The sequence below is a fragment of the Scheffersomyces stipitis genome, chromosome 6, assembly GCF_000209165.1.
Source record: "Scheffersomyces stipitis CBS 6054 chromosome 6, complete sequence".
Lineage (NCBI taxonomy): Eukaryota > Fungi > Ascomycota > Pichiomycetes > Serinales > Debaryomycetaceae > Scheffersomyces > Scheffersomyces stipitis.
In genome coordinates this window covers 1,541,510-1,567,338 of record NC_009046.1, presented here as the reverse complement: position 1 = coordinate 1,567,338, position 25,829 = coordinate 1,541,510, and the positions used below count along the sequence as shown (strand labels likewise).

General features: G+C 41.1%; 10 protein-coding genes across 10 annotated transcripts; 2 read left to right on the top strand and 8 right to left on the bottom strand. All coding sequences in view use genetic code 12, as the record gives it.

The window, feature by feature from the left end:
* Nucleotides 1–26: 26 nt before the first annotated feature.
* On the bottom strand, nucleotides 27–908 carry PICST_33158 (predicted protein; the record flags this gene model as incomplete). The annotated part of the gene is made up of 1 exon (XM_001385619.1): nucleotides 27–908. The coding sequence occupies one exon, from the start codon at nucleotides 906–908 to the stop codon at nucleotides 27–29; it is 882 nt and encodes a 293-aa protein (XP_001385656.2).
* A 493-nt stretch (nucleotides 909–1,401) lies between these two features.
* On the top strand, nucleotides 1,402–2,334 carry PICST_62182 (predicted protein; the record flags this gene model as incomplete). Its single annotated transcript, XM_001385964.1, has 2 exons — nucleotides 1,402–1,906; nucleotides 1,931–2,334. The coding sequence occupies 2 exons, from the start codon at nucleotides 1,402–1,404 to the stop codon at nucleotides 2,332–2,334; spliced, it is 909 nt and encodes a 302-aa protein (XP_001386001.2).
* A 94-nt stretch (nucleotides 2,335–2,428) lies between these two features.
* On the bottom strand, nucleotides 2,429–3,493 carry HEM15 (ferrochelatase precursor; the record flags this gene model as incomplete). Its single annotated transcript, XM_001385618.1, has 1 exon — nucleotides 2,429–3,493. One exon carries the CDS (start codon nucleotides 3,491–3,493, stop codon nucleotides 2,429–2,431), a length of 1,065 nt encoding a protein of 354 aa, XP_001385655.2.
* A 678-nt stretch (nucleotides 3,494–4,171) lies between these two features.
* Nucleotides 4,172–5,986, bottom strand: PICST_61839 (predicted protein; the record flags this gene model as incomplete). Its single annotated transcript, XM_001385617.1, has 1 exon — nucleotides 4,172–5,986. The coding sequence occupies one exon, from the start codon at nucleotides 5,984–5,986 to the stop codon at nucleotides 4,172–4,174; it is 1,815 nt and encodes a 604-aa protein (XP_001385654.2).
* A 395-nt stretch (nucleotides 5,987–6,381) lies between these two features.
* Nucleotides 6,382–9,807, bottom strand: PICST_62058 (predicted protein; the record flags this gene model as incomplete). Its single annotated transcript, XM_001385616.1, has 1 exon — nucleotides 6,382–9,807. The coding sequence occupies one exon, from the start codon at nucleotides 9,805–9,807 to the stop codon at nucleotides 6,382–6,384; it is 3,426 nt and encodes a 1,141-aa protein (XP_001385653.2).
* A 600-nt stretch (nucleotides 9,808–10,407) lies between these two features.
* PICST_62072 (transcription factor TFIID subunit) lies at nucleotides 10,408–11,292 on the bottom strand (the record flags this gene model as incomplete). The annotated part of the gene is made up of 1 exon (XM_001385615.1): nucleotides 10,408–11,292. A coding segment is annotated over one exon (885 nt), but the record flags the coding sequence as incomplete, so codon positions are not given.
* A 1,262-nt stretch (nucleotides 11,293–12,554) lies between these two features.
* On the top strand, nucleotides 12,555–13,652 carry PICST_33152 (predicted protein; the record flags this gene model as incomplete). The annotated part of the gene is made up of 1 exon (XM_001385963.1): nucleotides 12,555–13,652. The coding sequence occupies one exon, from the start codon at nucleotides 12,555–12,557 to the stop codon at nucleotides 13,650–13,652; it is 1,098 nt and encodes a 365-aa protein (XP_001386000.2).
* Nucleotides 13,653–13,782: 130 nt separating this feature from the next.
* On the bottom strand, nucleotides 13,783–21,234 carry TOR2 (1-phosphatidylinositol 3-kinase; the record flags this gene model as incomplete). Its single annotated transcript, XM_001385614.1, has 1 exon — nucleotides 13,783–21,234. One exon carries the CDS (start codon nucleotides 21,232–21,234, stop codon nucleotides 13,783–13,785), a length of 7,452 nt encoding a protein of 2,483 aa, XP_001385651.2.
* A 533-nt stretch (nucleotides 21,235–21,767) lies between these two features.
* Nucleotides 21,768–23,086, bottom strand: ARP3 (actin-related protein; the record flags this gene model as incomplete). The annotated part of the gene is made up of 1 exon (XM_001385613.1): nucleotides 21,768–23,086. The coding sequence occupies one exon, from the start codon at nucleotides 23,084–23,086 to the stop codon at nucleotides 21,827–21,829; it is 1,260 nt and encodes a 419-aa protein (XP_001385650.2). The 3' UTR covers nucleotides 21,768–21,826.
* An 829-nt stretch (nucleotides 23,087–23,915) lies between these two features.
* On the bottom strand, nucleotides 23,916–25,636 carry CCT5 (T-complex protein 1, epsilon subunit). Its single transcript, XM_001385612.1, has one exon. It carries the CDS (start codon nucleotides 25,615–25,617, stop codon nucleotides 23,965–23,967), a length of 1,653 nt encoding a protein of 550 aa, XP_001385649.2. The 5' UTR covers nucleotides 25,618–25,636; the 3' UTR covers nucleotides 23,916–23,964.
* Nucleotides 25,637–25,829: the final 193 nt, after the last annotated feature.

Below are 25,829 nucleotides of genomic sequence, written 5' to 3'. Positions count from 1 at the left end.
TAGAATTATGTAGTAACTATAGTACACTAGATTTGATGATCATCTGCAAATATCCCTGGACAATGTTGTTCAAGATCAGTTACGTCGCTGTAGCTACATCCGCAGAAGAAGCAGTAGAAATGATTTTTTCTCAAGTACTGTAGAAGGGAAATCATGGCGGACTCCGGGTCTTCTATGTTGTCGATTGAAGCGAAGCCTGAAGTCAGTACCGTTTGTATCTTATTATTTCCTATTCTCTGACTGATCTTGACTGAATTGTCATGCTCCACTAGTTTCACAGCATACGGCCTCCATAACTCGTTGACCTTACTGAGGTCGTAGTTACTGTACAAGTTATTAGCCTCACCACTGATTTCAAAGCAAAGTTTCATGACATTTGAGAGTTGTCGTCTAAATTCGGTCACTTTCTTCTGGTCACTGACTCGAAGCTTATATGAATCCAATTCTAGGGACTCCAAATCTTTAGCATTTTGTTCTGCACCAAGTCCTAGTCTCTCCTTTCTCACTTTCACAGCAATTGGCTCGTCCCTGGCAGATCCATTGCTATAATCTATAGTACCTAAGGTGTCACCAATCCTAAATCCCATTTTTTCCATTATAGATAGTCCAACCGATTTGGTTTCGCTATCAAAGAGAGATACCTTTAGGGCTTCTTCTCTTTTTGTTTGTTGGATTTCGTGGTACTTCATCCCATGGGAGGTATAAGTTGAGGTTGATGTCGTAGATACTTTCTCTTTAGCGGGAACAAATGTCATATAGTCATTTTGTTTAGACAGAGTGTCTTCAGGATTCGGTTTAGACTCCACTACCGATTCTTTCGGAGGAATAAACACTTTTTTTGTTGAAACGGGCTGGTCGCTATCGGACTCTGAATCTGAAGAGTCACCGAACACATTGCTACGCTTCATAACATGCTTGTATCTAGAAGTTAACGACCGAATTGTAAAAGCTAGGATGTTTGCAAAGCAAGGAAGTATTAATTTTGTTAAGAATTGTTCTTCAGATACTACTGTCCCAAGCTTTAATAGTGAAGTATGAAGAGAAAGATTCAATTATTCGATATTTTTAATTTACTTTTCGCAATCTTCTAAATCTCAGTTCCCCAAACAAAACTAATTTATCCAAAACGAGCGCTGAATAAATGAGAAACGAAAATACTTGAACCAAAATGTACATGTAATTCTTTTCATACCCTTAGTCTTCATATCTGTCTCTCATAGAAATTGGCTTAAATCTGTATCAACTGTTACAGTTCGTTTTGCAAAGCATACGGAATATGATCTTATCTTTAATTCGTCATTGAATACTTCACTTGGCACATAAAATAGCATAAGGCTATACTTCATACCATTTACACCAAATTTCATAACAAAATTGTACTATTAATTCGCTTTATTCGAGATGTTTCCTCACAAAAAGAACGATCCCTTAAAATCCCTTCCCATATCACGAGTTGGTTCGTCACAGCGACTTAACCAACATATTTCTTCCATTCCTAGCACTCCCAACTATGTAGCATCTTCATTGAATCCCGTAAGAAACCTCCCAGTGAGTTCAGGAAGTATCAAGAGTAAAATCACCACAAAAGCAGCCTTAGATAAATTCGAACAATTGCCCATAGTTAAGCAAGTAGGTGCTTTTGAAGACACTCTAAATGCCATCTCCGATAACATATCACAGTTCAAGGAAGGGCAGTTGCATGCAAATGTTGAGAAAATCATCGCCATAAACGACGATCTCAAGTCAAAAATTGAAGAACTAGATAGACATCGTCGTTTGGGAGAAAACATCAAAGAACTTGAAGCTGAAAGTAGCAATTTGGACAACACTTCCAAGTATATACTAAAGGAGCTCATATCGTACAGAAACGAATTAAGGGCTCTTCCCAGATTACCTGCATCAGCAAGTAAGAGGGCCGCTGTTTTAGGAGGCAAAGGAAGTGGAGATACTGTTGAGATCGAAGATATCTTGAAATATGCCATGAAGTTGGCCAAGTTCACTAAGGCTCCAGCTACGCTGGCAAGTATGCCCTTTCAAATTCACCCCAATAACTACGTGTGGCCAGCTGAAGATGCTTTAAGAAGAGGAATGCTTGCAGCGAGCTCATTGAATCCAGACGAAATTATCGCAAACGAATTGGGTACTACAGAGGAAGAAAAGATACAAGAAAAGAAAGATGAACAAGTCAAGAAAGCAGACAAACAACAGGACACTGGAATACGTAGAGGTTCATTCGGCGACTATGGTTCCTCATCCTCTGGTAAGAAGAAGGAAGAACAGTCGGCCCAACTCGACCTCGATTTGTTCGACTCGGAAGACGAGTTTTCCGATTAGTTACGCATACAGTAATAGTAGAACCATAGAATAATTATATTTAAATACAAATATATCTACGTATATAGCCAAGCTACATCTATTCATAAACTACTTACAGGGATTTCGAGTGGTCTCCAAATAACTCGCTGGGATGCTTGAAAGTATTCTTCGCGGTTTCTCCACCTAACTTACAATCCAATTCCAATTGTGTGGAGTACAATTTACCCGACTGCAAGTGATTCTTGACCAAATCAGCCAAACCTTCAATAAATATCTCACTTCCGTTCAATGAAGCGGCTCTTTTAACCTTTTCTGGATTCTTGAGATCTTCCACCAACTCGATATCCAACTCATGGAGCGTTTCAATGTGGTCAGAAGTGAACGCTACAGGAACTAAGATGATGCCTTTGATATCGTCTCTGAGATCGAGCTTTCCTGTGATCTTAGCAGTTTGCCCACCCAACCAAGGCTTGGGTCCAACTTGTGATTGCCATACCAATCTGTAGGGCAACAGGAATTTCAACTTTTCCATGATGGCGTAGACTGTGGCCGCCACCTCAGCAGGATACGAATCACCCTTGTTGACGATCTCCATTGGCAATGAATGAGCCGAAAACAACAAAACAATTTTGTCTCTGTCTTCGGCAGGGAACTCAGTGAGTTTGTCGTTGATGTGAGTACAAAAGGCTGAAACTAAACCTTTATCCTTGGGCCATCTGTCGATTACAGACCAGTTGATCCTACGGTCTGGATCGAGTTGCAATGTTTGTCTATACAATTCGTTGATAGAAGAGCCAGTCGTAGAGTATGAGAACTGGGGATACTGGGAGAAGGCCACAGCACGCTTAACCCCGTCATCCAACATCTGTTGGAGCGTATCTTCCGTCAATGGTTTTGCATATCTGAAAGCTACGTATGGTTTATGAGGAGCTGTTTCTGGATTCGATTTGTCTAGAATCTCACACACTCTCTTGCACTGGAATTCGGACCAGTAACGAATAGGAGAACCTCCACCAATCTCTTTATAATGCTCCTCGATCTTGGGTGTTCTTCTTCTGGCAATCCATTTGGCAAGGATATTTTGGAAAGGTCCAAACGGAATTAAGTCTCCATCTGAAAAGAGCCTGAAAAGAAAGTCGTGAGTTTCAGACACTGTAGAAGGACCTCCCATATTCATGAAGACAACTCCAGTAGGAGATTTAGCGGACTTTGTGGAGTTGTATCTGTAGAATATCTGATTGCTGAACCCAGAACCTCTGGCTATTCTCATATTTCTGACAAACATGGCGCAAAATTATGGATAAAATTCAAAATCTGCAATGTTAATATCTTTATCCAATGTTCAATGTCTGTATCCAGATTTCTAAGATCAAATGTCAAATATCAAATATCAAATATCAAATATCAAATATCAAAATTCAAAGTAATTGCCAGAAAAGATTCCTCACTGAAAAAAAAGTATAGATTCGCAAAGACACCGAAGATCTTTTAGATAAATGCTCACAGACCTGGAGTGGGCGAAAATAAGAAATATTTGCGTATACTTGGCTCATTTGGGTAATTATTGCAACCATTTAGACTTTATAGAATGTGTAATAACATGAACAAACGCTTTACTAGATTAGCCCGATATATATATAATTATTGCAGATTACATCTATATTAGAGTACGTAGAATTTCGAAAGTGTACGTTGTAAAACCTGGGTATCAATTCTAAGGACATAATGTCATTTCTCGCAGCTATTCCGAATACTTCACGAAATATTGCATTGTTATAGCACATTGCAGAATCTACATTGGAATCGCACGTCTCGGTACATTTTAAAAATAAATACAGTTATATATGTTAATGTCTCAATCGACCTTATTGGCCTTGGACATTGTCGCTGGTTTTTTGCTAAACTCTTCTTTCTTGGAGGTGAAGATCTCGTTAATCTCGTTAGTGAAATTGTTGTAGGCATCTTTTAAGCCTTCAAAATCATCATCCTTAATAGAACCCCTGCGGCCCCTGAACGAACGCCAGGCTTCGGCCAAGTCCTTTACGTCTTCGTCGAATTCCTTCTTGTCTACAGTTTCAAGGACATCAATAGGTGGTAATCCTAATGTGTCGAATTCTCTTTCCAAGATACTGTCCAAATGGCTCTTGACCTTTTCTGCTTCCTTGGAAGTGAGCTTAATATTATCAAGTGCTTCCTTAGGAACTTGTGCAGAGGCAGAATGGGATCTACACCACTTGACGACTACCTTAGCGTATGGACCCCTAAAGAGGAAGAACGTGACAATGGCTACAACCGGAACGTAGAAATAAGCTGTAGCCCAACAGTAAAGAGAAAGCTTGAAATCCAAGATGACAAATGGCTGAGAAATAAAACCAAAGAGAAGCTGTGTAACAATCAACGAAACAATATCGTAGTATATCTTAGTTGGTTTAGGAGTCTTTCCGTCTGCTTCCAAGAAGATTGGACGCAAGTTTCTCCTGTAGATCTTACCCAAAGATTGCAGAACAGCCCCAAGTACGAACGTCAAATAATATCCTGGTCTAGTTCCATGCCAAAAGGCACTAGTAACAAAAGTGAACAAAGTACTCTTAAAGCCAGGCTTCTTGCCTGGTCTAGCAATTCTCAAGTAGACAAAGTTCTTGAGCCACTTGTTGGTGTTCATGTTCCAGGCTTCTAAACAAGTATGAACATTTTGGCCTGTTTCAAATGCCCAAGGATCTATGTTCTGAACTCTATCCCATTTGAAGGTATCCGTTTCAGCATCATAGCCGTTGTAGCCTATGCCACATAAAATGCAAGCACCTTCAGCTATCAACCAGATAGTATAGTACTTGAGTCTGTGAGTGAAGCCCAAGATCCACAAGTAGATGATACGGTAGATGAAGTTGTGGTTGGCGTAGAACTTACCACTTAATACATATTCAAGATTGACGTATCTAGGAACCTGGAATAGCCAGAAAGCCCAGAAAAAACCCTGCAAAGTTTTGTAAAGTGCCTGTCTGCCACTTCTGGGGATTCTTCTCTTGTTACGACCCGGACGCTTAGAATCCGGCACATCGTCAAACAAAGTGGAATGAATGAACTTGTCATAGTCAGCATAGTCAAAAGCCGGTCCTGTCAATACTGAAGCATAGAAGAATACGTAGCCAATATATGGCAAGATGTTGGGGTGCTTCTTAATGGCTCTGGAAGCTGTGTAGGAAGTCAAGAGATCTTTGGGCTGTCTTCCATCATACACACTCCAGCCAAAGGAAGAAAGCTTTATAACCAAGACCATCTGAGCTCCCGTGATGTCAATCTTGGTCTGATCAAATGTCACAAAGAATTGAGTGTGCAAATGGGAGTAGCACAAATGGGCCATGAGAAAGATAAAGTTGACCCATGGCATCGAACTGGTTCTTAAGTATCGGGTGATGAAATATGTTCCTGTGGCTGAAATCAACAATGTGACAAGTCCACTTCGGAGATTGAGAATTCCAAATACGTACAACGACGAAACAGCCAAATTGTACAAGTTCTTCAATGTATAGCTTTGGTCTGGAAGTCTCTTGAAGATTACCCCAAACGGGAAAGAGAGAAGGGTACAAATGAGGATCTTCAAACTGGCCTCATCCAAGCCTACAATCGGCAGTAGCTCCGCTATCTTCAGTTGGACGAAATTGAACGGCATTGAAGAGAAATGCTGGCAAAGCAAGCTGGAATTGAAAAGGAAAGTGCTGTTCTTGACAAATCGGGGGTTCTCTCTTTGTAAACTCTGAACCTAAAATTATGGTAGCGATACATATCACGTGATTCAAATCAATTATACCGATCTGGAAATTACCCCCAAGGTACCAAGATTTTGAATCCATGAAACTCCCCCGTTTAGAAAACAGTTCTTGGAAAGAGCTAAACGTGATAGAAATTTCATCAAAAAATCTCTAAATTCTAGTATCTTTGTGATATCTATTAATCTCTATATTCACTTACTGTTCACTATATAGCTAGGATCATATCTATTTGATCTTATCCTGTACTAACATTGTATACGTACATTCGTAATTCGTAACCTAGTTTTTTGTGTATCTATTGTCTTGCCAGCACCAACTTGAACCCATCCTCAAGTGCTGCAGTCACCTTCTCGTTCTTATACGGAATAGTAGTTAACACAAATGCCAAATCATTCCATTGTGCTTCGTCGTGGCATTTGGTCAATCTGACAAGAAGCTTTTCGGTTAACTGCTTCTGGTGTCTTTCCTTATCTATAAACTGCAACAAAAACTTGATGATTCGCTTCATGGCATCTTTGGACAACGTCTCATCATTGGACAACCCACTGAAGATATCTATAAAACCGTTGTAGATAGCATTGTCCTTCGTAGCCAACTCGGCAAAGAATAATCTACACATGTCGCTGATACCTTGATCTGGATTCTCCAAACATTTTGCCATCGATGACAATTGACCCTTCACCTTGACTTGTCCAGCCAATATCAAGAACGTCACCGTCATCAAACATGTTCTTTGTACCATCATACTTTCATCAGTCAAACGACGGTAGATAAAATCTGTACTTTCATCGACGATATTGTTGAAGCAGACAGCCATATCTCCCAAGGCAAGAACACAGTTACATCTTGTAATAGGATCGTCAGACTTCTCCATAATTGTAATCAATAATGGCAAATTCTCCTCACAATACACAGAGGAAACACACATCAATTTGGACATACACAATACGGCAGACCTTTGCAAAGTTCTATTCTCGTAGTTCTTGTTGTTGGCACAAATTTCCTTTACTAATGGTCCAAATCGAGAAAGCAAAGAATTCTCTCCATAGAGAAGCTCCCTTTCTTTGACATGTGCCACAGCATCAGCAAAATCATCTTCAGAGGTACCGCCAATCATTTCCAATTCATTTCCATTCTCTTCTTCGTCATTGGCATTGTTGGCATTCGTTTTCTTACCTTCAGCGTCGTGCTTCTTTTTCTTAAATTGAGCCTCTAACTTTTCCAAGTGAACAATGGTTTTGATTGCGACGTGTCCAACAACGAACAAAAGTTGAGACAAGGCAATCACCTTTGACTCGCCAGCATTTACCTCTTTGAACACACCTATAGCTTTTTGTTTGATAATTTCAGAACATACATCTTCAGGTTGTGCAGCTGTTTGAAATATAGCACCAATGGCTTGTTCAGCTACACTATACCATTCTGATTCTTCATTGTATGATAAAATCACTTCTTTTAACTTCGCAATAAATTCTTCTTCTCTTGCAATTCTCACATTGGTTGTACTTTTTTTACTCGAATGAGGAATAATTCTTTGTAATGCAACACAAGTATACTTTGCCAAAATTAAATCGTCTTTTCCTTTTTGGCCAAGTCCAATATTCAAAAGGGTATCCAAGCCTCTGACAACAATCTGATGATCTTCGAGAGCGAGCATACCCAAAATAATGATTGAACCACGACGCAGTTCTGTGCTGGGCTCAGGAGTTTCATCCGAGCCATCATAATTATAGATTTGCCATAAAATACGGATCACTTCGGGACTGATCAACTTGTCCAAATACATCATGCCTAGCAATTTCTCCAAGGATGCTAAATCTGCTACAGAAGCTTGAAATGTCAAACTTATCAAGTTCTTCGCAATATAGGCTGCTTTTTCCACCTTGTTAGCACTTGCTGGAGCAGTCAAATATAAATCTTTGTAACAGTCAATCAAATGAGATGGAACAGATTTCCCTTCATCTGATGAGCCTTTCAGCCACACCAAATGAAGCATACGGCGAATTCCATCACCAGAATTCTCAATTCCATACGCGTCTACAAGAACCAAGAAGTTCATGGAATCTATAGCTTCATTCCTGTTCCTGGAGAATAACAATCGCGACACAGCTTCGGTTCCGTGTTGAATTGCTTCGATGAAATCGACGGCATCCTTGTAATAACCAACTTTCAACTTTGCTCTCAAAAGAACATTTCTATCAGGTAGGTTTTGTTCCTGTTCTATCATGGAAACATTGAGTTCGTCGTGGTCCACACTCGATTCAGCCTCAAAGTCGTCTTCTTCGTTCTCTACAGGTTCATCAACTCCTTCAGTAGCTTCCATATCGTCTGCAAGGACCTTTTTCTTGCTCTTCTGCGGTGATAACGGCAAGTAACTCTCCAACTCTGCTTCCGCTTCATCCAAACGAGCTTTCCAGAATGTGTACTCCAATTGAGAGCCATGAGCAGCAGTAAACTGATGGGTGAGGACCAACTGTGATATCAATTTAATGGCGTTTCTTCTCACCAACGTACTTCTATCATCGAGCGACCGCACTGCAAGCATGATTAAAAGTTGTCTTCGTTCGGTCAATTTGGTTTTCAAACCTACAATCTTAGTCATGGCCTGGAAAGCTTTCGTTCTAACATAGGGGTTTTGATCCAAGAATCGTTCTTGGAGAAGATCCAAAAGACCATCCACTTGCTGAGAACCGTTGTGGCCATCTTCGTCCTCCAACTCTGCACTGCTTTTGATGATGTCAACTACAATATTGCCACACGCTTCGACTACAGAGCATCTCAACGTCTGATTACTGTTGTCCAATAGCTGTGCTGTGCAAGACATTTGCTTCAAAATCAATCTGGGACTGAGTTCTGAGAGTTTAATCAAGAAATCAGACACTGCCCTTGGTCCATTGGTATCATTGGAGTTGAACTGGGTCTGTGAAATTTCACGAAGAACTTCTTCTGTAAGCACCATATAGTCGTACTCTTCCGATAATATGTGAAGCAACTCTGCCATATAATTAGGTAAGTGAACGTAGTAGGTAAGACACTGGATAATTGAATGCTGAATGATGACGGAATGACCATGGAACTTGACTGCTAGCGAGATGGCTCTGAAGAGGAGCAACTTGATAGAGACTACTTTCATTCTTTCCGGGCTTTCCATCAAGTTCATAATGGGTCTGGTGAACAATTCTACAAACAAGTCTCTTTCAGGCGTAGTGACAAATACCTTCAGTAAGTCTGTATCTAAAACTGTGACAACTGAGGTAAGAAAGTCTTCGACTTGGACGCAGTTGGACTTCCATTTGGCAAGAGCAAGAGTTCCCGCAGCTGTTTTACCCTTTCCAATAACACGCGTATGGTCTTCTTTGCTTAAATGCTTAGCTAGTACAAATGTCAAGTAGCCATATTTCTCTAGAGATGCCTTGCACGTATCAAGAGAATCTACAAAGTCGCCACTCTCCACAACACTTTTGTACTGGTGACCTATAGCATTGAAGGAGGAAGTGACGAGGTAAGCTAGCTGTTTCTGGTGCTTTCCCTCAAGCGAAGGATAGCCGTGGATTAATTCTATGACATCTTCAAACAAGTCAGTGTTGTAGTTGAGACAGTCGGGGCTAGTGGCTACAGAGTTAGTGACACTCTCGAGTTTGCCGTCTATATCCGCCACATCGACAGTATACTCTTTGTCCACGTCAAAGGCGTTGAAATATGCTGACAAATTGAAATCCATTGCTGTAGAGAAAAAAGGATTAAAATTGTTTAGGAGTGGAAAATCGTGTTTGTTTATATGTTTTTGTTGTGATCTGCCGCGCACGACCATTTTGCAACCGTCGTAGCTAAGAATTCGCAGCTCTATAAACTGGAGTCTACAATGTAAGAAGAGTTTCATCTAGTATTCTGTAAAGTTAGGTGATACACGCAAGAATAAGAAAGGAGACACTAATTTTGCTGAATTCCTAAGATATATACTCGAGAGGTTGGTAATATTTGCGCAGAATAGAATGCCATGCTAAAACAAGATTTCTGCAAGGACTTTTCAACCTCTGCAGATAGAAATATTTTGGTTCAGCTCCTGGTACTGATCAGGGAATGCTACTACCACTGACAAAATACAACAACAATATTGTAATAATTGTCGCAGTATTGGGTCTTGGTGAAATTGAAATATTCGTATCCAAGTCTTTTTTCGCAAATGCTCTTCGATTACGAAAAGCTGGCAGTTCCCATTTGTCATATTATCAAAACCACTCAACTACAAATCCAAGTTATTTAAGTTAGACTTTTTGTATTAGAATATGTAATCTTGCATGCTATTTCTGTAGCTATTCAGTTAATCTTTCAACTTGGCGTAACCTTTGATGATGGCCCTCTGCGTTCCCATTCTTTCGCCTTCAATAGCTCCCAAGATATCCTTCATGGTGATGGTGTTGCCTGATCTGATTTCTCTAAATCTCAAGCCATTGTCACCTCTCACGGACAAAAGAGCACTCTGCTTTCCTTTTTCGGTATCCGCGCCAGCCTTGGCAGTATCAGCACCAGCCGACGAAGTAGATGTCATCCATGAGTACTTCTTGACACCGGTCTTCATAGTCATCATGGCTGCTGTGGCATTGGCAGCTCTGTGTAAAGTCTCTTCAGCTCCAGCCTTGGAGTCTCCGTTTTGGTCTCCATCAGGATCCGCACCATTTTTTTCCAAACCCAACATTATTCTCTTGCTGATTCTTCTTTCTTCTAGCTCTTTCTGTCTAACTGCCAAGTTTCTCAACTCCTTTGACAATTCAGATCTTGGAGCTGAATTGGCGTTGCTAGACGCTTTTTTACCGTTTTTGGCATTCGTAGGCTGTGGAATACCACGACGACGATGGCGCGACAACAAGACGGTCTTACCCAAAATGGACGACAACCACATTTCGCACAGAGCTGACATGAGCTCTAAGAGGTCGCCGTCCTGAAGAAAGTTTTGCTGGACTCCATTCTCACGGGCCACTCTATTCATGAAAGATGCTACATGGTACGGATTCAAGAATGCTGGGGGTTTCGAAGATCTCAAAAACTGCCTAAGATCTCTGGAAACATCAGTAGTACGAGTCTGCTGTATGGTCAACAATTCTTCCTCTCGCTGGATATCGACACCAGCAGCAGCAATGGCGTCGTTCAACTTACTGGGATCAAGCTGTTTTTCTTTGGTATCAGCCAAAGACGCCGAACTAACAGGTGGCAAGTCTCTATTCTGCTGGAATGTGCTTTGAGGGAACTGAATGGCAGAAACGCTCAGAACTGGCGCAGGAACCTGTCCTGCAAGGTTACCACTAGATATCGAAGTTGTTGGTACAGTTGTCGAAGAATGAACTGCTGTGGAAGGACCCAAAGGTCTATTGACAACAGAAGAAGACAACAACGAATCACCTTCACGTACTTCTGTCTTAATGGGGGTGACCGACTGTTTTTCCGTTAGTTTGCCATCGAGTGGAGATGCTGACTTTCCGAAGGATGAAGAGGAAGAAGTTGTGGCATTAGGAGTGGCTCGTACATTTGAAGAAAGTGGACCAGAACCAGAACCAGAACCTGATATATTACTGGTCACATTGACGTTATTGATATTGTTACTATTACTAATGCTGTTATTATTATTGATATCGTTGTTACTGTTGTTACTGTTGCTTGTATTGTTGATATTGTCTGTAGCAGCTGGAAGTGCTTCAAGAAGGTTCGAGGGTATGTTGTCGAAATCAATGGCTAGAGGATCTGTGCCGAAGTCAAGGGGATTGCTATGAAGATCCTCGCCATGCTCGTTAGCGTGATGTTTACTGTCAAAGTCTGGAAGTGTATCGGCGAACAAATCATTGAGTTGATCATTTTCGTCGTGGTCTAGTTTGGGTTTCTTCAGACTCAGCTCAGAATCTGACGCTGGCCGCTTCATTGCATTGTCTTCCGACATTATTATGTGATGATGGAATGTACAAGCTAGAAAAAAGAAAGAATATGAGTATGGAAAAGGTTGAAGAAAGAAAATGAAGTTAGAGATTGAACAGAATTATGGAATTTATGTTATTGAATTTGTACAATTCGTTAACTATGAGGCCAGTACTTCGCCAGTGCACGCGAAAAAAGGAGAGTGAGGCCTGAATGAAGATTTCTAGATTTAATATGAGAGTAGCCCAAAGAACAATCAGAAAAGAGAGGACCGTAAAAGAGAGAATATCTTCATATAGGCACTTTTAGGGGCAATTTGTAGTACATTCCCTAGAATGTCCTTCCTCAATCCTGTTATTTAACGTTACTTTCATGTACTAGACTGCTACATAATTCAGTATAGATTTAATCTATGTGTCACATGACTTTGATCACGGTCGAAATTTTTCAAGATGAGCTTCTCTTCTTGTATTCATTCTTTACTCAGATTCTTCATAAATGCCATTTCTTCTTGAGTATTGATTGCATTTCCTCTAAATTCTCCAGAATCATATCACTCAAAGCATGTCCTCACCAATAGCGTTCGAGGGTCATAGAAATTTCCGTTTGCGGTTAATTCTCTCGACTCTTTCTGGAAAAGCCATCAAGATTTCCAAGATCAGATCACAAGATGTCAATCCGGGTCTCAGAGACCACGAAGTGTCCTTCTTAAGATTGCTTGAAGCCGTTACCAATGGTTCTCACATAGAAATTTCCTACACTGGTACTACCATAATATATCGTCCGGGAATCATCATTGGTGGGGAATTGGTGCACAACTGCCCTGCCAATAAGCCTGTTGGATATTTTGTAGAACCCATGCTTTATTTGGCTCCCTTTTCTAAGAAGAAGTTTTCCATTATTTTCAAGGGCGTAACTGCTAGCGAAAAGACCAACGATGCCACACCCGAATCTATCAAATGGGGCTTGATACCGATAATGGAAAAGTTCGGAGTCAGAGAAGTATCTTTACATATCCTCAAGAGAGGTTCCGCACCTTTGGGAGGAGGTGAAGTACACTTAATGTGCAACTCGCTCATTCCCCAACCTCTCACAATGCATGCCGTAGATATTCCAAAGTTTTCTGCCATCAGAGGTGTTGCTTACTGTACCAGAGTTTCTCCTTCCATAGTGAACAGAATCATTGATTCTGCCAGAAAGGTCTTAAGACCCACGGGTGTAGAAGTCAACATCACTGCAGATGTATGGAGAGGAGAAAACTCCGGCAAGTCTCCAGGCTTTGGAGTTACCTTAGTAGCTGAGCTGAAGAAGGGTTGGAGAATTATAGCTGAAGGTGTAGGTGCTGCCGCCATGCTTCCAGAAGATTTAGGTGAAAAAGTAGCCTTCAATCTTTTGGAAGAGCTCACTCACAGTGCTGTAGTTGGCAGAAATCAGTTGATGTTAGCTTTGGTGTTCATGACTATCAGCAAAGAAGATATCGGAAGATTGAAGGTTCACACTCAGCAAATCGACGAAAATTTTGTTCACATAGTTCGTGATATTAAAGAAATCATGGGTACAGAAGTGTTGTTGAAACCAACTGATGAACCTGGCGAAGAAAACATACTCACCATGTCCATTAAGGGTATTGGGTTCACCAGTGCCTCCAAGAAGATAGCTTAAGCTTAGTAACGTCATTGTCAGCATTATTTTCCTGACTATCATCATCTTTAGTCATAACATCATAATATAGAGTCCATAGACTAGATCATAATATATATTTTGGTCTATAACAGTAACGTAACTAAAGTGTCTACCAGAATGAACACCAGCCAATGTAATGTTGGCACAAGTTTTCAACGCTGGTGGCTTGTTGAATCAATTTGTCCACTTGTGTAGGAACATCTAATCCTTTGAGTCTCTTTATATCATTTCCAGTTAACTTGTCTGTAATTCTCTTCAATACTAAAGCAGCTCTGGCATTTCTGATTTCAACCTCATTCTGTCTTTGTAATTTGGCAGCTTCCTGCTCATCAATCTGTCCCCTTCTTAACATCTCAGCTGCATTAACCTGAGGAACCTTGATACCAGTTGCTTCAGCTACAGCTTTGGTGGGGAAATCGAACCCCCAGTTGATCAATGGATCATAGGCAAAGGCTTCCAAGATAGCCATCAAGGACTCTTTGTTATCCCTCAAGACTCTCATCACATGTTCACATGTTATTCTAAACGATCCTTCAATTCCACTTACTTCCATAGCATAATTAAGCATTCTAGTCAATCTGAAAGGAACCTTCTCTGGATACTTTTCTCTGAGAATAGCAGCTTCGAAACAATCACCAAAATCGATATGAACAACCTTACCAGTGATTCTGTCAAGCATCAAGTTTGAGGGATGACGGTCTCCCAATCCCAAAATATAACCAACCATAGACATTACTGCCAACGAACGTGTATAAGTCGTACGACGGTCTAACCAAGCCTCAGAAGATTTCGATTTTAACCACAATACCTTGTACAAGTCTTGTCCTCTTGTGTTATCCAATGCTCCTGTGAATACCTCCACCTTCTGTAGCAAAGTTAGGCTGTCGTAATCAGGAGCCATTTGCAACATAATTCTGTGTTCAATATTCAATAAGATCTTTCTAGATTCTCTGTATTCTCTGATCAACACATGGAAAGTGTCACTGTTAGGTACCCAACCCAATAAACCCACCTTAGGCGACAACGGAATTGCAGGGTATTGCTGGATATCTAAGTGTCTCTTAAAACACTCTGGATCGTTGACCAACAAAGTATTCACCAAACCAAACAATTGCATAACCAAGTTATCCTGTCTGATGTCTTCGTGCCCCTTCAAGGCATAAAAGTAGTCTTTACCATCGCTACCGCCACAGGTAACCTTTCTTGGTCTTTGTTTCGAAGAGATAACCGAGAATGTAGGATTAAATCCCATGATTCTAATGACAGGCTTGCCTGCTTGATAAGTACCTGGAACGGCTAAGTCCAAGTTGTTAGCAGATTCTAATTTTGGAGAAACGTATTGTAATTCCAAACTTTGCAATTGTGGTAACTGCCTACTGATTCTTCTGAAAACATTATAGTAAATGTCCCATGCTTGGTTCAAATTAGTGATATCTTTAGTTCTGCGGAAATTCAACACCCATTCATAGGCATCTGCCAATTCCCTTCCAAAAGCCGTAGCAAACGAAGATTCTCTCATTGTTTCAGGTCCTTTCGCTAACATCTGATGTAAAGGTTCAAGAACTTCGAACATCTTCTCAGTATTATGTTCACCAAAGAATAGCCTGGAAGCATCTTCTAAACCTTCATACCACTGTTCTAACCACAAGACCGCCACTCTGATCAATTCGTGAGAGACCAACTCAGCCTGATCAACCAAGTTAGATGAATGAAGACGCATTTTCTCTATGATCGACTCAGCAGCCATTTTTCTGTTAACCGACTCAGAGGTAACGGCAACAGCTAAAGGATACACCAATGCTTGTGGATGAGCCTTACCCAAATCAGCGAGCAAGCCAAATAACGACCTACTCACAATTTGATTTGGTTGATGGATACGCGAGATAAGTTGGGGAACAACTTCTAACCAGTTGTCAATTTTAACCATGTTGAAGCCCTCAGTCATTGCCTGAGCTGCTTCAGGAATGCCTCCAAACTTGAACCACAACGTGAGTAATCTCAACATATCTTGCAATGAGTTAGAACTTGACAACGCAATAGAATGGAAGAAACCCTTAATGGAAGGAATAACATGTCTCTGCACTGCTTCCATAGGAATCATATTTGCTGGTTGTAATTTTGGATTTGCCCCAGTCTCTTGTGCAGAGGAAAGCTTGATTTGATCGTTTTGCTCTACAATGTCACCTTGACTTCCGAAATTGCTGTTACCAGCGCTAGAAGAAGTATTGCTTTGAGTAGTGTAAACAGAGATAACCTCAAAATTGGCAAGAGCCCAATTATGCCATGCCTTATACCACTTGTTGTCGAAATGAGTGGCTAAAAGATAGGCACCTAAAATGATCTCAGAGGTCTCAGTACGCCAGTTGTTATTTAAGGCAATCTGCCATTCACCCTGCTTAAGGAAACAACGTGCTAACAACTTGGTATATTCCTCTACATGTTTAGGAATACCTGGGCCTTCAGACGGCAAAGGTTGGGTGATCAAATCGTTTGGATTCAATCCGAGATCTTGAGACATTCTGGTCGTGAAATCAACTAAGTGTCGTAAAGCTTCCTTCTGTTGTCCTTTAGCCCACATATACTTAAGCTGAGCATAAACTACTTGTGGTGGAGCCCTGGAAGGGTTCTCTGGAGATCCCTCTTCTAACAAGGAATTCAAGGACTTTTCTGCCAAATTCAATCTTCCAGATTTACGGCACAAGTTGGCAAATTTGATCCACATGTCCATATCTTGCTTTGGCTTGATAACTAGAGCTCTCACCTTCAACATTCTTTGCCAAATATCTACATTACGCTGACATCCTAAGAGTCTCGTATTCCAAGTCTTTCTCATAACAGCTCTCTTTTCCGAACCCTGTGGTAGGCACTTATACTTAATGATTTCTTCCAATTCAGCTAACATTTGGACTCTGACTACCACGCCATATGCTCTGTTATAACTTTCACTGACCAATGCAGTAATTTCAGTAACAAGCAAATCCCTAGCTTTCGAGATATGATTGGATGCATCTTCGAAGTTGTTTCTGTGTAGAGACAAGATGGCGTTGAAGAAAGCCTTATCAGGAGACTCAGACTTCATTACCTTGATACAAGAATCCATACGATCCCATTGGCCCAAACCCCAAGAAGCAGCTGCTGCTAATGGTGCTACACTTCTCTTGATGTCACTGGATGAGTCGTCCCATTTACTGCGTGCTAATTCAGATAACTGTTCCCACTCTCCCAACGCGTGTAAACATCTCATCTTACCCATGGTTATTTCCATGTTGTTAGGCTCATGCTTCTCACGTTCATTATACGCTCTGAGAGCATCATCCCAACGCTGCAACTTCTCATACCATGTTTCCTTTAATTGGAGGTCGTGGTGCAATTGAGCATGCTTCAAAATACCGATTGCTGCGTCTGACTGTTGCAATTGGTTATTGATACTGATCAATGACTCAATGGTAGGCGTCGTTGGCTCTTCGTAGAACTCAAGTTCCTTATAATGCAATGCCTTGGCAAAAGCATGGCAACGTTGAGCATACTGGCCTAAAGTAGTGATCGCTATAGGTAGCGATTTATCATCGTGTTCCATGAATTCAGCCAAGTTTAACAAGATCTGATGAATCTCTGGCGGATTATTTGGTGAAGATAATGCAACACAAAATGATTGAACAAGTTCTTCTTGATGCTGAGAATACAATTCACTCCAACAACTGGCAAAACTGGCGTTGAACAAATCCTTAGCCAATGGGTAATAATCCGATGCTAAACGAGCACAGGCTCTGATTGCATGAGAAGGACTTTGTTTCAACAATTCCTTACTCAATCTTCCAATCCACTCTTGCCAATCTTCTTTACTTCTGCGCTGGCCGCAATCCCAAGCAGTCTTCAAGGCTCCTTGATTCACAGGCAATTTCTTGGAAGGTAAGTCGACATCTGAGATGTCAAAATGAGGCAGGTGTGAATCATAATCCTTGTAAATGTCCAAATGTGGAGGCAAAGGATCTCCACTGATAAGCTTTCCAACCAATTGTTCAAACTTTGGAGCATGTATCTTCTGTTGAATCAACACCTTCTTAATAACAGGAATGAAAACGCTGAATTCGGATCCTAATTGCAACAACAAGTAGCTTAATGTGTTGATAGCAGTGCCTCTTAATTCATCATTCCCTTGACGTAACACTCTTAATATGGGGTGAATAATTCTAGAAGCCATATCATTTAATAAAACGTTTCTTGACAATCTTCCAATCGTTTCAATGGCAGCCTTACGCAAGTTGAACGGTCCTACTTCAAACATCTTAACAATGTTTGGAACAATTATATGCACATATTCTTCTATGTTGCTTCCAAAGACAACAAAACTCTTCAAAACATGTAAGGTAGGTTCCCTTTTTGGAGACTTGTCTTCCTCGAACACATCCAACATTAACGTCAAGACATCTGGTAAATACATCTTGAACTCACCATCTAAAGCTCTCGAAATGGACTCAATCAAACTAATGATGATGACCTGTATATTCAATTGACTGTTCACATTGAAGAACTCCTTTATGACCTCAAAAATCTCCAGAAGGAAAGGTCTAATGTGCTGTTTAACAATCAATATCAAAGCTCCCAACTGTTGGAAATAGAACTTTAGCATTGAGGGTTGGCACGTATGCATAACATTAATAATACCAGGAATGATTTGTGGTAAAAACGAAACACATCTCAATCCCAAAGTCTGGAAAATGTACATTATAGCTTGGATTACCTTTGTGTGGTGAGTGCTCAATGAAGTATCTTTGAGAATCTTCAATAAGTTAGTGATTGCAACTGTAGGATAGTATTCATCATTGGATGGTGACATCCCTTGCATAAGGAGAGCTACATCTACCGGAGGAGCATTCTGTTCAACAGGGATATTCTTGGAGTTTTGCTCTACTTCTCTATACTTGTATGGATCAAGAGCACCCAAGATACCAAGCAATCTGACAGTTTCTCTCCTAATTTGAGGAGAAGTCTCCAGTTTCAAGATTCCTACTAACATTCCTAGCAACTGCGGATACTCAAGCAAAGGCTGAATAACGTAGCCAGAAGAACTAGCTAGTTGCCCCAAGGTCTTCAATGCGGCATCACGTTTGTATGATGAACTTTGGTCCTGGAAAGTGTCCAAAATCAAAGGCATTAAATCAGGAATGAAACTCTTTAAATCTTCTCCTCCTACAACAGCCAACTCCCCAATACAATTAATTGCACTAGATGCTACAGAGGAGCTCAAGTCTTTTGCTTTTGGCAATAAAGTCTCAACAATGGGTTTCACGTATGGCCTTGTCAACTCCTTTGAGTTGCTGATGAGCAAGGACAACAATATGGCACTTTCCTCCTTTTTCCGACTTGTAGAGGAGTAATCTAATCTGGATAACAACTGAATGAGCGTTTTCCTCAATGAAGGTACAATGTAGGCGGGGTTAATGGAAGATAATCTTCCTAATATTCTGATGGCAGTTTTTCGTATGCTGAATACTTCATCGTTCAATGCAATGAATAATAGTCTCACATTATCAGCTTGTGACAATTGAGGATCGAAATTGCCAGCATCGCCCAAGCAATTGAGACCTTCTAATCGGATCTCTGGAATCGGATCAGTAATCGAGATAGACAAGAGTTTATCCAAGACTTCATTGACAGCATTGAGCGCGTTTACACTTGTTTGTTGGCAAATGGGATCCTTAACAAAGATTTCACATGACGTAACGGTAGCCGTCTGTCTAACTTTGGCATCGCTGTGTTCCAAATATGTGATTGTACAATATCTGATGAACTCGTTAAGTTGATAGTTTTCAAATTTGAAGGCAGCTAGCATCTCAAGTGCTTGAATCAAAATTGCTCCATCGTACGCCTTGTAAGTTTCGTTATTCAGAAGAATACTGTTAATACTGGATCCAGTATCTCTTGAAATCATTAAAAGTCTGTAGTCTCTTGCTAGGGAATCGTTCATCTTGACTGATCCATAGGGAGATCCTGGAGGCTGAAAGCTCTTTCCCGACAAGACAAAACTAAGCAAGTTGAGTAACTTCATGTTGATCAAGTTAGTCAAAGTTGGAATGTTAGTGATGAGGATTTGCAACACTACTTGCATGTGAGTTGACAAAGAGCAGTTGGTGAACATCATGTCCAAGATATCTCTTTGCAAATGCTTGGTTAATGCAGGTCCTACAGCAATAGAGAGTTTGCCTATACAGTCGAAAATAGCTGGTTCTGTTTCTTTACGACTGGCACGGTATTTGGAAGAGTTTGCCGAGGAAGTAGAGATGGTATTGATACCAGCAGCAGTGGGAGCATTCAGGTCACTGGATACAGCATTGACAAGAATCAGCTGGACGCTGGAGTTGGTGGCATACGATAAGCCTTCTCTGATATTATCAAGGATGGCATCTAGGTAAGTCGCCATCTGGTTACCCACTTCCAAAGATATGAGGCCGATGCTTCGGAAAATGGCACTTTTGTCCGAATTGGAAGTTTCATTATGCAGATTTTTGAGCTTCTTGAGCTGAGATAAATAGTAGTAGAGTGTTCGATGCAAGTATTTCTCCACAAAAAGCTCGGGATTGACCTTACAGAGTAAGGGGAAGATGTTGGTCAACTCCTGCCTTATGATGGCGAGTTTGTGATTTTTGTAGAGCATGGTATTTTCGTATATCTGCTCAAACTTGGAAATGATGTAGGGGTCTTTGTGGTATCTGATCAACTCACGGTACACTAGAAGTGACCCGTGGATACTTTCATTCGATTGCGACGTCGTCGAAGCGATTAAGTTGTACGCAGAAGGGGCATTCGCATCGCTGTAGTCTACACTATCATTTTCGTTAAGAATTTTCAGTGCCATATCGATCATCTTCTTAATCCAGTATGTTCTAGCATTGATATCTCTGTCATAGATTATGTGCATACTCTTCTGGAGTGCTTTGGCGGTATCTTCTCTTATTATCAACTTGTGATCACGAAGAGGAACCCAAAGATGATCCAAGATCTGGCTAATATAGTTGTACAACAATGTTGGAGCATTATCTGCTAAGGCTGTTATGATCAATATGGCTGCATGACGACGGTTTTCGTGTTGTTTGTTGTCCGACAGGAGCCATTCCATGGCTCTTTTGGCTTCCGAATCCACGAAATCACCAGTGAGAGCTCCTCCGGGCGTCGCCAATTTTCCTAACGTCTTAGTAGACTGTTTCATAATCACCAAGTCATTCAGAAGAATCAAAGAACTCAAATAGTTGGAAAACCGGGCTGTCTTGGTGGCATTTTCCTCGCCTACTCCAGAGTCAAAGTCAATAAGTGCATTCAAAGCAGCTATACCTCCAAGCTTTTCAGATGTCTCTTTACCGTGGAGCAACTCAAAAATCGTCTTATTGATTTCGTTGTTGTACCGGTTGAATTGCTCTGGCGAGAGATCGCGCGCGATCAGCTCCAAATAGTTACGTAATTCTACAGCATAGCGAGTACGATCATCGTCTTTGGCCGATTTGAGCCCGTTGAAAATCTGCGCAAGCGCAACTCCATCGACCACTTGCAATTGGGTAGAAGACATGCCTGCACGCAGTTATGTGTCGTTGGAAATAGTATTTAGAGTGGTACTAACCACTGGAACAAGGTAAAAAGGGTGGTTTAACGAAATTGATGAAAAGTAGAAGTCGTTGGAGAATGGAAATTATTGACCTACCGTCATTGCTTATCTCGGTGACATGCGACATTATTGGATTATTCAGGTGAGACATTGTGCAACGAATTGTGCGATATGAAAAAACTGCGACATTCTCAATTCTCTGCTCACAGACACTGAAGTGATTGGCACAATACTTTACTTCCCAGGAATGAAGAAAGTTGGTAGTAGGCATTGTAAAATTTCGTTGATATTTAGGAGGAAGGTTTTGAAAACCTTGTTAACTATTGCTAAGTTTGCTAGAGTCAACTATCGTATAAAATTTTAATATCGTAACCGACAATATTCAGCCAAAATCTATATATATAACCCTCTTCTCGCAAGCCACTACCAGTCCCCTCCACTGACTTCATCCATGTTTGTTTATTCTACGTTCTGTATACCTCTACAATATCACATTTAGGACTTTTCTATTCGTTGCATTGTTATTCTACTAATGTTGTACTTTTACTCTTTCCGTCTATGGCACAGAGAACAAGGAGAAGTTTCTCACGATACCTGGTCCGTATTCATCATATTCGCTCTTGGTGTAGCAGTAGCTCTTGAACTCGGCCGTCTGGGCCAACAATGAACCTCCGAACCACACAGCATAACGCTGCTTCTTGTGAGAAATCACTTGCACATCAACACCGCTGCTCTGTACACCACTCAATTGCTCACTTCTGTGAACTCTTTCGTTGACAATGCCCTTCAAGTCTCTCTGCAATCTCTTTCCAAAGTCCTTGAACATTGTTGAACCTCCAGACAACACAATGTTCTTGTATAACTTTTTACGCACATCAATAGGAGATGATTGGATAACCTGGTCTACAACAGTAGGCAAAGGTGTCAAGTAGTCTGATGAGCAGATCTCAGGGTTGAAGAAGATTTCTGGAGCCAAGAATCTTTCATATCCAACGTCAACAGTAGCCTTTCTCTCGGTATATTCGACTATGTATTGGGCAAACTTTTCTTGCGGATACTGGTCAAATTTGTTGAATTCCTGAACAACGTCAGGACATACGTAACAGAACTGCTGCTTGATCTTTTCGGCCGTCTGTAATGAGGTGTCCACTTCTCCACGGTCTCTCAACAACTGTTGGATGAACAAAGTGATGTCTCTACCAGCCAAAGGGATGTTTTTGATGGCTGTGCCAATGACATAACCTTCAGCCACTGGAATTACGTGAGTCACACCATCTCCAGAATCGATGACAGTACCACTTAACGATCTGTCCTGAACTTTAGGAGAAGTCCACGAAGCTGCTAAAGCCAACACGGCTTGAACAGCGATATACAAACCAGCACAGTTGAAAGACTCAAACATGATTTCTGCTGTACTTTCTCTGTTTTCTGGTGGATTTAAAGGAGGTTCAGTCAACAAGAAGTAGTGATCCTCTGGTTCACATCTCAAGTATTTGAAAATGGAGCTTTCCCAAAATCTTTCCATGTGGTCCCAGTCTTCGATCTGACCGTGTTTGATTGGGTACAGCAAGCCGTAGTTGGGTCCGTTGGCAGCTTCAAGTGCCTCATCGCCAATGAAGAAGTCCAAGTCTTCCAAACCTCGTTTCGAAGCGACATTTCCAGCATTTCTGGCGTTTCTACCACCTTTGGAAGAAGCTGACGACGTGGCAATAGCTGTAGGAAACACAAACGATGGCGAATCGTTTCCGGCAAAACCTAACTTGGTAAGCCCGGTACCATTGTCCATGACAACAGCGGGTGTTCCCATTGACGACATTTTAGTAGGAAATTAATTTAAGATGTGGTGTGAAATTTCAATGGAAGAAAATCTTAAAATTTGAATATTACCAATATCTCAAATGAAAGCAATGAAGATTTTGGTGCAATTGATTCAAACGAAGCGATTCGGGATGAATTAATTGAAACGTAATGTCAATTGATAGAATTGGTAGTGACAATCTAGTCAATTGCTTTCCAACGTATCCAACCTAGATATAGAACTATTAAAAGTTGTCTATTCCAATCAATAGAAAAAGCAGAAAAGCTCAGCTGTACGCTACTTGTCTCCAATTGGATGTATACGACCTCCGAATAACTTCAGATGTCTCCGAAACCGTCGATTGTTGATGAAATGGAAAGAAGTGGAAGATGATTTCGAATTAGAATCTCCTATAATGGCAGTGCCTCTGTTTCCGGGAGAGGTGGTAGTGGCACGACCAAAGATTTGTATGGGGAGAGTTAAGAATGGAAGACTACAAGGATGGGATAATGATAGTGAAAATATGGTCTTTCTATTTATATATAAACAATCAAGTAGATCTCCAGAACAGCGAAGAGAAGTTTTTGGACTTTTACTTCTATTAAAAGAATAAAATTCATTTCCTATTGTGCAAATTGAGCTTTTCTCTTCTTAACTATGTACGCATTCTAACTACTGTACCTACTGTAAACTAGATAACTAAGTTCACTATACTTTCAAATGCTGAAGCCCAATGACAGACTAAATGTGATAAGATATGAGCTTCAACAATTCAGGTAGAGAGAAACTCCTTTTCCTGGTCTAAATAGAATATCTTTGTTGCCTGTGACCAATGAACTACATCTTGTCAGTGTATAGTATATTAAATACATGAACTATGAACTACAATTATTCTATCAGTACTCATCCTTGCCGCTGATGATAACATCATTGATCTTCAAGATCATTCTCGTCAACTGCGTGGCCAACAACAATTGCTGTTTCTTGCCGATCAAAGGATCAACGACAAACAACTCCTTCATATCGTTAGTGCCCTTTCCGAGACAGTCGACACCCAAATAACTGGACTTCTCGATAGCCTGTTTAGCCTTCAAGCTTGACAACGTTTCAATAGGGTCCAAGCCTGAATTCTCAGCCAATGTCATAGGAATAGTATCCAAGGCAGCGGCGAATGCTCTGAATGCATATTGATCTATACCTTTTTGCTTGTCAGCAGCTTCAGACACAGCTATCGAACAGGTCAACTCCGAAGCACCACCACCGTAGACGACACGGCTGTCTCTGACCAAATTACGCACCACACAGATAGAGTCGTGCAAGGCTCTCACTCCTTCAGCCGCTATCATCTCGTTGGAGCCTCTGATGAAACAGGTTACAGCTTTTGTATTGGAACAATCTTCAATCACCAACATGCGGTCTCTGGTTGTACCAAATTCCAATTCCTTGATGGTTCCAGCCCTACCGAGCTTTTCTGCTGTCAAATCTTCGAATCTGGGCACAATACGGCCATTGGTAGCGATGGCTAACAACTCCAACTCTGAACCTCCGATCCATCTGATGGCATTGAGTCCATTGGCTAAAAGCAAGTGGTTAGCTTCATCGTCGAAACCCCACTGACATGCGACAACATTGGCACCAGATTCCTTGACCTGGTCGATCATCTCCTGGAATTTCTTTTGCTCGTATTCTTGCAACACCTTGAACTCTTCAACAGTGGAAATGTCCAACTTGTGCTTGGTCTTAGGCTTAGGAGGTTCAAATGGACATGTCAAAATGGCAATTCTACAGTCTTCTACGTGTTTAGGCATTTGGGGATGGGAGAAGTCCTTGTCGAGTAAAACTCCACGGATCAAACTCGAGTCCTCAATGGAACCACCAACCTTCTTCTCAATCTTGATCAATTCGAAATCAACATCTTTTCTTTCGAAGTCAGCCACTGCCAAAACAGCGTCTACAGCCATCTGGGCAAAATGATCATGGGACTTAGAAACGATTTTGGAGCCTAAGGATGTCTTGGCTGCTTTCAAAAGGTTGGAGTCTGACGATTCGGTGCTGATGTTTATGTCGTCTGCAACATCGTCCAACTGTTGAACAGCAATCTTACAAGCTTCGTCAAAGCCATTAGCCACTTTTATGGGATGGATACCCTTCTCGATCAACTCAAGCGCTTGGTCCAAAAGAGCACCAGCCAAAACGACAACACCAGTGGTCCCATCACCAATTTCGTCATCTTGTGACTTCAGCAATTCTACAAGAAGCTTAGCAATCTCATTGTCCAAATCCATTTGCGACAAGATAGTGGCTCCATCGTTGGTGATGGTGATATCTCCATCTTGCGAAATTAAGATCTTGTCCAATCCACGGGGCCCAAGCGAAGTTTTCACAATGGAGGCTACAGATCTGGCAGCTAAAATATGCGATTTTGTAGCTTCAAGCCCATGCTTTCTCTGCTTTTTGCCTTGATCTCTGACAATAATGAAAGGTCTTCCCATTTCGTCTTGCGCCATAATGGCGTTGGACATGTCCGGCAATCCAGCGGGTGCAGCCATGTTGCTTGTGAGGTAAACGGGTAGCTTTGGTGAAGAGAATGCTAGAAAAGGATTCTATGAATATTGAAGAATCTTTCATTGCTAGACATTTTTTCAAATCATGATAAATGTCGCACGGTGGGCGCGTAGAAAAATCGACGCGACATATCAGCGACATTTGTCGACGATAGAATAGTGTGGAAGGCAAAATATGCGACACTTAGAAATATAGC